The sequence below is a fragment of the Lycorma delicatula genome, chromosome 2 (assembly GCF_047948215.1).
Source record: "Lycorma delicatula isolate Av1 chromosome 2, ASM4794821v1, whole genome shotgun sequence".
Classification (NCBI taxonomy): domain Eukaryota; kingdom Metazoa; phylum Arthropoda; class Insecta; order Hemiptera; family Fulgoridae; genus Lycorma; species Lycorma delicatula.
The window spans coordinates 176,353,940-176,366,360 of NC_134456.1; the positions used below are offsets into that span (position 1 = coordinate 176,353,940).

Below are 12,421 nucleotides of genomic sequence, written 5' to 3' on the forward strand. Positions count from 1 at the left end.
ATCAAAATAGTAACCCAATTTAAATACCTCTGAAAAATAATAACAAATAACCTAAACAAAAAGACCTCAATCATAATATCAAATCAAATCATTTTTATTCTTTTAACCATTACAATGTGTACAGTACATAACATTTTTACACAAACAGTAAATTTTATTAGGCACTTAATATATAAAAAAAAAATAAAAAACAGTAAAAAAGCAAAAATTAAATTTAAATATCTACATTAAAAAAATTAAAATTAAATTAAATTTAAATGGTTTAAAACAATTAGGTACCTTATTTAGGCATTGCCTGTGTCAAGGTTACCATGACACTTAAAAATTAGTAATTGAGTTAATGGAGAATTAAAACTAAAGTTATTAAATGAAAACTAGAGTTAAAAAAATTAAAGCTAGTAATTAATAATTTACAGCAGAGCAGACAAATAAAAATATTTAAAAAATAATGATAATAATGGATTTAGCAGCATGAATTCTATAATTTGAGAAAACCTATTGTACAACAATAATTTTAATTACTAGTGTTGTACTTGTACAACACTAGTAATAATAAAGATAAAAGCTACATTAAAAAAAATACAAAATTAAATACATAACATTAGAATAAAAATATTACTGATAAACATTGTAAACACTCTTTACACTGTATAGTGTTGATAACCAGTTTTTCAAATTTCTTTTAAATAATTTAATGTTTAGAGAGTTTCTTTATAAATACAGGTAATTTGTTAAAGATTCATGGGGAAAAATACTTTTAATGTAAAATTAATTTTTAATGTAGTAAAATTTGATTTTGGCATGTGAAAGTCATGCCTAGACCTCAACTATTGTCGGTATTTATTAATTTCTTTTGGTTTGCTACCACTTCTTTCGTAAAACAAATTCAAAACTTTATATACCGGTGACTTTATACTTTATATACAGGTGTTGTAGTGGGAAGATATTTAGATTAAAAAAAAAATTTGTCTCGAATGTTCAGTTTGAGCTTCTTTTGCAATTATTCGAATCATTTTTTTTTTTATATTAGCAATAAGAATTAAGTTTTTGTCAAAAGCCGCTCCATAACAAGTTAATCCATAATCTAATCTACTTTGTACCAAAGAAAAATAGAGCATTTTTCTGTTCTCTTGAGGGCAGAGATTAGTTAAGGAAGTAAAAAATTCTTGTGATTTTATTTAACTTTTTTATTAAGCTGTCTATGTGGAGTTTCCAAGAGAGTTGTTTAACTATGAGAATATCCAAATATTTCGTAGAAAATTCTGAAAGTATGGAGGAACATGTTTGGCATGCATTGCGTGAAACGAGACGCTGCAGACATCTATAAATAACCTTGTTAAAAGAGTCTTGAGATTTTCTTAAGGAGAAATTAATGTAATTTGTTTTTTGAGTGCTTAGTATCATTTCATGTTTTGAGAATCATAACCTTAATTTGAGCAAATCTTCTTCCACAGCATCTTTATTTTCTAACCAAGATGTACCGTGATAAAATAACGCAGTATCATCTGCAAAGAATTATATCTTACTGTTAGATCTTCCATCACATAAGTTGTTAATATATATGAGAAACAAAATTGGGCCTAACATGGTTCCTGAGGTACCCCAGTTTTAACAAAACCCCAGTCACTAATCTGTTTTCCTACTTTAACACATTGTTTCCTACCTGATAAGTAACTTTCAAACCACCTATGTCCCACTGTAATAATTTACTGTGATTCACCATATCAAATGCTTTTGTTATATTGAGAAAATGGCCATTGACTTTTCGTCCTTCGTTTAGTCCTTTTACAACTGAAGAAACAAAACAAAGAAGTGCATCCTCCGTACTATGCTGTTCTAAAAATTCAAATTGATTTTTACTAAAAAAGGTTTATTTTATTTAAAAATTTTAGGAGTTGAAATTTGATTATTTTTTCAAAAATTGTGTAAAAAGTTGAAACTAAAGAAATAGGTAATTAGATAATTCATGTCTGGGCCTTTTTTACACAACGGAAAAACAAGAGCATTTTTTAGATCATCAGGATATTTGCCAGTCTCAAGACTTATATTAATAATGTATGTTAAAACTTCTTTAATATTAATAAACACTTTTTTAATTAAATTAGAATTGATGTTATCTATTCCTGGTGACTTATTTTTCTTTAAAGATTTAACAATTTTTTCAACAATACAACTTATAACTGTTTGTAAAAAAATTGAGTTGGTTACATTTTTATGATTAAAATATTTTTTGTAGTTATCATGGTTAGGGGCGTCATTAAGTGGTCTTAACTTATCAACTACATTTATAAAATAAACATTAAAACAATTAGCAATTTTAAGGTTATCAATTAATAATGTTTTTGATTAATAACTTATTAGTTTCCATTGCTTTACGTTTTTGTCCATTTAGTTCATTAATTACTTTCCATTCAGCTTTCGTGTTTCCTTGACATTTTTTAAAAGTCTTATGATAGAAATAGTTTTTTCTATTTTTAATTTCAGCTTGTAAACTGTGCTTGAGTGATTAAAAGTACATTATCAGTTCTTTTATTCTGTGGATCTTTTAAAGTTTTTTTATAAAGTTATGTTTTCGAATTTCATTACATATGTAGTCAATTATCAAAGGTTTAAGATATTTATATTTTTGCTGATTTTGTTTAATTATTGCAGTTGAAAGCGTGATTATTTAGAGTAGATAAAAAGATATGAAAAGCAAGAGAGGGGTCAGGTTGAGAATAAACAGAAGACTAGTCATTAATTGACAAGGCACTGTTTAGTTCATCATAGTTTACAACTGAGTGTGTGATGTTGTGGTCTGTTGTTTTTGGTTTATCAACAGATAAGGAAAAACCAGTTATGCTATGATCTGTAATAACAGAATTAAAATATTTTTGTAGTTATCTTCATAAATTGTTTTGTCTTAAACCTAACAAAAATGTGAAAGATACAAGTTCTCATGCTATCAGTAATACATGTAGGTTGACTTATTAGTGATTCTAAACCATAACTAGACAACTGTTTTGTATTCATTTATTGTTTTGTCTTAATTGTTGAGATTTTCTTAAGGAGAAATTAATGTAATTTGTTTTTTGTTTACAATTTGTGTCTTAATTATTTTATTGTTGACTAATTGTAAATTTAAGTTTATATCTTCTACAATTACTAGGTTTACAGAGTAATTTATGGTGTGCAAATAATTCTCTATTTCAGTAAGGAAGCTACTATATTTATTACCAGTATGACGACTATATAACTATAAGATTAAATGATAAATTGGACACTTTACATTTAAGCATTGCAGTGTTTGATTCTTGAATTACCAAATCAATAATTTCAAAAATAACAGAATCAAGCAAATAGTATAATTTTCTAACTTGTACTGTCATATTTCATGGGATTCTATCCAAACTTCAGATAAAATTATTACATCAGGTAATGTTTCCCAGGTTGATATGAGTTAACAAAATTATCAAAATTGGTCACATACTTCTTGTATTCTGATGAACTAGTATGAAATTATTTTTCCAAAATAATTCATTCATTAGAAAAAAATATCAAAAACTAAAATCCAAGTACATAAAAACTATTTTTGTTAAAAAAGAAACCTTATAATAAGAAAAAAAAGAATTAACAGTAGTATTAATATTTACAGTTTTTTGAGGTCATCCGAACAAGTGATAACATATTACTTTGGAAGAAGGAGCCTTACTTTTCTGCATGAAGATATTACCACCTTTTGTCAACAGATATGCATACTCTTTTTTCTTTTTTGCTTCTCTGGCCAAAAAGTGTAATTTTTTCCTAGTCGGGTTCAGCAATTCATTGATGAAAACTCAATTATCAGCCACCATGTTCATCTCTTAGTGTCGATATGTTCTTATATAGTCGATAGGTTCTTTATACACTTCTTTGCAAGAAATTCCTCCTTATCAATAAACCTGGTGAACTTCACTATTATCCTGGGAACTTCATCGTTCTGCTTGTTGTTAAATCTATGACAGTTATCTATCATATTATCAGAGACATTAAAATCAATTGCTTTTCCAACCTCTTTTTTCTTGGAATTCCTTGAATTTCAATACAGTTTTTACAGGAATATTGTTCCGTCTCTTCAATTCTAAATTCCAGTTCAGAAATTTTCTTTTTCAGATATTTGTTTTCTGTTTCTAGAACATCGGTTTTTTAAAGTAGTCATCAATTTTCTTAGCTTGTTGTTGCAGTGCTTTGTTGGCATCATCATATGAGTCATTAAAGTCTTTCTTACTTTTTTTTGTTCTTGCTTAATGGCTAGAAGTTCATTCATTACGTCTTGCAAGGTAACATTGTTGACTAAAAAACACTCAATACTCTTCTCTTCACAGAAAGAAGAACACTGCTATTGTTGGTCAAAGTCAGTCTTCTTTATATTAACACAGGATCCGTGAAAAACTTTATTGCACTTTACGCAAGAAATTTTAAACGATTTCAAGGTTATTGACTTAGTACAGCCTGAAATTTCGCAAACTGACATCTTATTTTTATTTAAATTTATGAAAAGATAATAACAGCAATTTTTAAAATATAAATACTGGTAAAGAAAACACACTGGATGAGTCACATTATTCAGGTAAATTAAAACTCTGCTTTGACATAAAGTAAAATGCGATGAGAAGTCTCTGCTGATACGATGTTAACTCCATGAGCTCGTGATATAATACTGAAGGTATGTATCACTACATGATAAATAAGAAAAAACAAACTAGCCAAAGCTCAAAAGTTAACCTGGTACATTTACAATAAAAAATGCCTCTCAATAAATGCAAAAATAAGATATTTCAACAGTTTTAAAACCAGAAACCACATAAGCAGCAGAAACACTCTTCCCCCTGAATGAACGATCAAAGACAGACTCCAGAAAATCAAAAGAAGAATTGGAAGAACCTGCATCAGTAAAAAGTACCAGAAAGACCGGCAGTGGTGGATTGTGCCCAACAAAGTGGTCTACAAAGAGTTAGAACCCTTCATTGATACCATGCATAAGAGGAGACTAAGATTCTTTGGACATATTATGAGGATGCAAGATTCAAGACTTCTGAAATAACTAGTATGGTAAAATCTCAACTCATAAAACACCAAAACAGGATGCAGATTAATCGGAGAAACATGATAGGATCTGGAAGAAATTGTCCTTACACCAGAGAATACCACAAATAAGATAAAATTAAACCAGAAAATCAAAAACAAAAACACTTCCTTCACATTCAAAGAAAAATCTCTCAATATAGGCATTTTCAACACTAGAAAGGTCACAAAGATCAGAACGTATAAAAAAGTACTGGAAGGACTGTAAGGCCCAAACAGTGCCATTGAAGAGACTTAGATAATGGACTGAATAAAGTGATCCTATACAGTCATAAAAGTTAAATATTCACTACTAGTTACTAATAGTAGCTTTATTATGTAATATAGAGTATCTATATTACATATAGTAATATGACAAATTATTTATTAAAACGTGTAAATAATAAATAATTTGTACAGTGCTGCACTTTTCATTTGGCCACTAGGTGGTGAACTGCTAAGTTCCCACGCTCCTTTCTTATGGAAAGCCGCTACCAAGTTATTTTTCTATAGAGGTCTTGTGAAATGTAGATTGGGGTTTAAAAACCTGAAGAAAAGGTGTCAGATGAATCTGTGGAATTTAGAGAAGCTTGAGGAAGAGGAGGTAAAGAAGATTTTTGAGGAGGACATCGCAAGAGGTCTGAGTAAAAAAGATAAGGTAGAAAATGTAGAAGAAGAATGGGAGAATGTTAAAAAGGAAATTCTTAAATCAGCAGAAGCAAACTTAGGCGGAATAAAGAGAACCGGTAGAAAACCTTGGGTTTCAGACGATATATTGCAGCTGATGGATGAACGTAGAAAATATAAGAATGCTAGTGATGAATAAAGTAAAAGGAACTATAGGAAATTAAGAAATGCTATAAACAGGAAGTGCAAACTGGTGAAAGAAGAGTGGATTAAAGAAAAGTGTTCAGAAGTGGAAAGAGAAATGAACATTGGTAAAATAGACGGAGCATACAGGAAAGTTAAGGAAAATTTTGGGGTACATAAATTAAAATCTAATAATGTGTTAAACAAAGATGGTACACCAATATATAATACGAAAGGTAAAGTCGATAGATGGGTGGAATATATTGAAGAGTTATACGGAGGAAATGAATTAGAAAATGGTGTTATAGAGGAAGAAGAGGAAGTTGAGGAGGATGAAATGGGAGAAACAATACTGAGATCTGAATTTAAGAGAGCATTAAAAGATTTAAATGGCAGAAAGGCTCCTGGAATAGACGGAATACCTGTAGAATTACTGCGCAGAGCAGGTGAAGAAGCGATTGATAGATTATACAAACTGGTGTGTAATATTTATGAAAATGGGGAATTTCCATCAGACTTCAAAAAAAGTGTTATAGTTATGATACCAAAGAAAGCAGGGGCAGAAAAATGTTAAGAATACAGAACAATTAGTTTAACTAGTCATGCATCAAAAATCTTAACTAGAATTTTATACAGAAGAATTGAGAGGAGAGTGGAAGAAGTGTTAGGAGAAGACCAATTTGGTTTCAGGAAAAGTATAGGGACAAGGGAAGCAATTTTAGGCCTCAGATTAATAGTAGAAGGAAGATTAAAGAAAAACAAACCAACATACTTGGCGTTTATAGACCTAGAAAAGGCTTTCGATAACGTAGACTGGAATAAAATGTTCAGCATTTTAAAAAAATTAGGGTTCAAATACAGAGATAGAAGAACAATTGCTAACATGTACAGGAACCAAACAGCAACAATAACAATTGAAGAACATAAGAAAGGGAGTCCGACAAGGATGTTCCCTATCTCCGTTACTTTTTAATCTTTACATGGAACTAGCAGTTAATGATGTTAAAGAACAATTTAGATTCGGAGTAACAGTACAAGGTGAAAAGATAAAGATGCTACGATTTTCTGATGATATAGTAATTCTAGCCGAGAGTAAAAAGAATTTAGAAGAAACAATGAACGGCATAGATGAAGTCCTACGCAAGAACTATCGCATGAAAATAAACAAGAACAAAACAAAAGTAATGAAATGTAGTAGAAATAACAAAGATGGACCGCTGAATGTGAAAATAGGAGGAGAAAAGATTATGGAGGTAGAAGAATTTTGTTATTTGGGAAGTAAAATTACTAAAGATGGACGAAGCAGGAGCGATATAAAATGCCGAATAGCACAAGCTAAACGAGCCTTCAGTAAGAAATATAATTTGTTTACATCAAAAATTAATTTAAATGTCAGGAAAAGATTTTTGAAAGTGTATGTTTGGAGTGTCGCTTTATATGGAAGTGAAACTTGGACAATCGGAGTATCTGAGAAGAAAAGATTAGAAGCTTTTGATATGTGGTGCTATAGGAGAATGTTAAAAATCAGATGGGTGTCTAAAGTGACAAATGAAGAGGTATTGCGGAAAATAGATGAAGAAAGAAGCATTTGGAAAAATATAGTTAAAAGAAGAGACAGACTTATAGGCCACATACTAAGGCATCCTGGAATAGTCGCTTTAATATTGGAAGGACAGGTAGAAGGGAAAAATTGTGTAGGCAGGCCACGTTTGGAGTATGTAAAAAAATTGTTGGGGATGTAGGATCTAGAGGGTATACTGAAATGAAACGACTAGCACTAGATAGGGAATCTTGGAGAGCTGCATCAGTCAAATGACTGAAGACAAAAAAAAAGAAGAGGTCTTGTTGAAATTGAAGTCAACGTATTGTAAGTGATTCATAATCAATGCCAAGCAAAAACTACTGAAGATGAATTCATGAAAATGTATATGCATCTTCTACGGTGTAAGTGCATACTAAGAAAGGATTTTTTGAAATTCAGAGTTTAAAGGGGTAAAATTGAGTAACAATGAAATTTACTATTTTTTTAATTTCTCTGTAGTTTAATGAAGATATCAACTTGATTTTTTGTTGTGTGTAATTTTTATGTGAATATCTAAAACTAATTTCTGGATTTTAGAAATTCAGAGTTTGAAGAGTTAAAATGGGCTTTTGAAACCCAGCTATTTTTTTAATTTCTCTATAATTACAAATGAAAATATTAACTTGAATTTTGGTGAGTATAATCTTCATGTGAATAAATCAATTTCTAGGTTTTTGAAATTTGATCTTGAGATGGGGGTGAAGAAAGGTAAAAAAATTTTGGACAGTGATTTCAAATTTTCCCAATCCCAACTGTACTAAACAAGATATTCAGTAGATTTGGGCTTGTAAATACTCTTGATAAATATTTAAAAACCATTTCTGGTTTTTTATTTCTGATATTTTTAAGAGGTGCTGTGGTATATGGCATGATGGCTTAACCAACACAGCCAGCACTGCCACCATTACAGTATGTGCAACTGGATCCACCTGCCTCTGGTTAATAGTGCAGGCAAAGCTGGAATGAGGAGCTAGTTTTTTATGTGATTGAAAATTTCTTTCCTCAGAGCATAGCAATTTATTATACTTTAAAACTTCTGTTAAGGTTATATTATTTTAGAACTCTAAAGGTAATACATACAGTTATTTTACTAGAGAACTTAGTCATTGTTCTGATATTAGTTTTTAAGCAAAAAAATTAACTGATCATTATGATAATTTTTTTTGTGAAATATTATTACTAAACAACCTTCATATCTTCAGATTTTTAAAAAAATTTTTAAATGAAACTGGGAGATGAAAAAATACAAAGAATTTGATTTCAGTTTGTTGCTTGCAGTGAAAGACAACATGCTACGATCAGATTAATATTATATAATAGAGATTAAACATTAAATAGTTAAAATTGTGCATTGTTATCCCAATAACAGTTTTGTATGTTTTTACTTTGATTTGAATATAGGTTACATATCATCATAGAACAAACTTAATAACAGTTAATTTGTATTAATTGTAAGCATTCATTCAACTTTCAAGTTGATTCTAAGCTAGGTTTAAATGTGTGGCAAGATTATATATATGAAGGTTTTGTTCAAGTTTTTTTAGAACATAAATTTTTAAATCAAGCCGTTCCAACAACATTTGGATTATGTTATTCAATATCATTAAACTGCCATTACATTTTATGTAATTAATTTTTGCATTCATATGTACATATGCAAAATTTTTTAATTCTGTTTACAGAATCTGTGATACCAATGGTTGGAAATGTTTTCAGTTTTGTCCTTACAAAATATCCACCGGAATGGCGGTGGGCTTTAATAAAGGTGAGTTGTTTGTTAAAAAGGAAAATTGACTAAAACATTTGGTATTTTGCTCTCATTGGTTTGTTAAGTTATACTGTTTAGTATATAACCTTTGAGTACTGAGTACCGTTGAGTACCTTTGAGTATCGTTGAGTACTTGCATAATATAAATTTATTTCCTTTTTAGGTGTGTATCTTTACATTGATGATGAAGTACAAAGAGTGAGATTAAGCTGTTACTTTTAGTTTTCCCTGTTATTAATCTTTCCTTTTATGGGAAGATAACCTTGATGATTGCTTCAATTACCATACTGATGACATCTGAAAGTCTGGGAGACTTTTATTAGTGAAGCAGATATTTTCTTGCTTAAGTAAGAAGGGAACATTAACTATCAGGGAATAGGAAAACTAAAGACTTAACTTGTGACCGAGATGAGATGGGATGTCAGAAATTTACAATTTATTTACTTATTCTTTCTACATCAATTAACAGGTTTACTCCTAATTGCATGTATCCTAACCTCTTTTTCTTGATGATAAGAAATGATTTTTTGTTGCATTTGAAAAATACCAAACCTGATTGGTATTCAAACCAATCTACCAGATTTTAAAAATAATTGTTAAAAAAACTGTAAGAAATAAGATTGCTAAATATATGAAAATACTAAGTAAAAAATAACTACAAAATAAATCACAATTCAGAGCAATTTATGGAGATTATTTAAGGTTACCATTTACCATTTTTTTTTTATGTTAAAATGAAATGCAGAAAATAGAGGTTTTTAATTGTTCAAGTTTTAAATAAATTTATAGGAAATTTTTGGAACAGTTTAATAATTTATTAAAAATGACAATGGTAGCATAATAAATAAGGCTCTTCCTCATAAGCAGAATTGTTGCATTGGATTATATGAGTCTTATTATTTAGTTTGATAGATTATTGGTTGTTGTTTAAGGTCAGGTAACTATTTTTTATATTATATTGATGTGATGCAGGTAAAACTTTGAATGTTATACATTGTATCAAATATGACAACATTTTTAACAATGTTAATTTGTAATATCCAAGAAAATACCACAGCCAAATTGCATAATGTTTATAAATTTTTGAAATGGGAAAAAATGTGCATCTAATTAAAACATATGTTTGCAATTATGCTTGATATCAAAAATTTAAGTGTACTTACTTAACTTAAATAAATCCTTCAGGTGGTGTTAACATGCCACTTGACTGTGTTGCAACCAGTAACATCCATTAAATTTCTACAGCTCTGCAACTGCTTCGTTTTTACCTTATGATAACTTATTATACATTTTTCTTCATTGCTAATAAATGCTCTTTACAAATATGTAGTGATGTACAAAATAAATTTAATGTTTAAAAAATACAGTGAGCTGAAAAAAAAGTATTTTTATTATAGAAATACTTCCAGTTTGTATATGAGTAAATCGATTAAAATAATTAATATGTAATATGAGGCTTAATTTTAAAACTGTTTTGTTATGAATCCTATGGAATTGAAAAAGTTTTTGTTTCTTGATGTCCTAAGTGGTATCTTTTACCAAGGATTAAAGGATTAAATAAAAAAAGACATACTTTTAATGTTTATTAATAGTTAATGATTCCATTAGGATTTATTGTTACATATTTACAACTGAAGTAAAATTTTATTTAAGTGTAAAATTTTAATGCAGTATAGTAGGCAAATTTCAAATAAATATGAATTATGTCTTTAATTAATCGTAATAAAAAAATGGCAGCCAATTCTTTTAGTGCATAAAAAATTTCAGCAATTAATAAAATTAAATATACTAAGCATATTTTTCTTTAAAATATTAGAAAAAGGGAAAACATTATGAATTTAAGAATTTAATCTTTTAACAGTTAAGAATTTTATTCCATGCCAAGTGCTCTGTCATCAGAATGATATATAGAAATTTTATATGAATAATCATAAGTTTAAATACTAGTGTTAGAATTTTCTTCAAAATTTTACAAATAATGAATGACTGACTACTGGATGGCCAGGCATGTTATGTATGCTGTGTACAAAAGGGCAAAATTATTTTCTGTAACCAAATTGGAATTAACTTTTGAGTTTGTTTCTTATTATTTTCCTTTAATTGTGATTAGTAAGTGAAAATGGTTATAGACCACCTCTGCTTTTCTCTGTAAGAGTTCTTCAGTTTCTAAAAATCTTTCTACTTAAAGCATTCATTATTATTTGACCAACAGTAATAATATACTATTATTTGTCCAAATAACAACTGTTAATTTGGATCGGGTAAGCTCATGGTGAAGAATTGCACTTGCAGATTGTTGGTTCTGACCCATGATGATTCTGGGTTGTCTATCATTATTGTTTTAACATGAGTCAGTATAAATTGCACCTCCTTTTGCTGTGACTTAATAACAGCTCTGGATGTCTAATTTTTCATTACCGTGAAAATTTTCTCTTCCCATTAATTTTTTTTACGTGATCATTTGTTGATGGACAGCCAATATGGCTTTCGGCCTAGCAAGAGCAGGTAGAATGCTATACTGAGAGTAGTGAATATTCCCTCCTTCAGTGTATGTGCTAGGTGTTTTCTGGATGTACCCAGGGGCTTTTAACAACTTATGTTGGCTCTCTGTCTTGTTTCAAGTGCAGAAGCGTGGTTGTACGTGGAATGAAATAAAAACTCTCTCAAATTATTTCAGCCATCAGACTGTTGCTGTTTGTGATGGCAGCTCAGAAGAATGGAAGACCCTGTCTAAAGGATTCCTGCAGGGCAGTGTACTGAGTCCCCTTCTTTGGATTATTGAGTTCGATTCTATGTTGCGGTTGAAGTTGCCTAGTGGCTGCCGCATCATTGCTTATACGGATGATGGGCTATTGCTGGTTGAGGGGGACTCATGGAATGTGAGATTATCAGGTTGTGGCATCTCCAGCAAAAGATAATTTTCAGTCTGGAAAAAACCACGATAATTTTGCTGAAAGGTCGGTTGACCAATTTGCGTCAAGTGCAGGTTTCAATGGCCAACCTTCCTAAGGCCCTACTTTACACCCAAATACTTGGGTGTAATCGTTGATGAGAATATTCGATTCAAGAATCACCTTCAATATGTTGCCAAGAAGGCTGTTGATGCCTTTTTTGAAATTTGTAGTTATCCTTCCTGATTGGGGGTTGAATTTCCATACTATGCGTATTCTTTACAAGGG

General features: G+C 29.9%; 1 protein-coding gene across 5 annotated transcripts in view; it reads left to right on the top strand.

Annotated features, from left to right (window-relative positions):
- LOC142319439 (transmembrane protein 117-like) overlaps window positions 1–12,421 on the top strand; it is a 215,734-nt gene that overhangs the window by 93,322 nt on the left and 109,991 nt on the right. For all 5 annotated transcript variants that reach the window (XM_075356722.1, XM_075356720.1, XM_075356723.1 and 2 more), the window contains one exon: window positions 9,157–9,239. In XM_075356722.1, coding sequence (XP_075212837.1) covers window positions 9,157–9,239 — 83 coding nt within the window. The remainder of the gene's footprint in view (window positions 1–9,156; window positions 9,240–12,421) is intronic.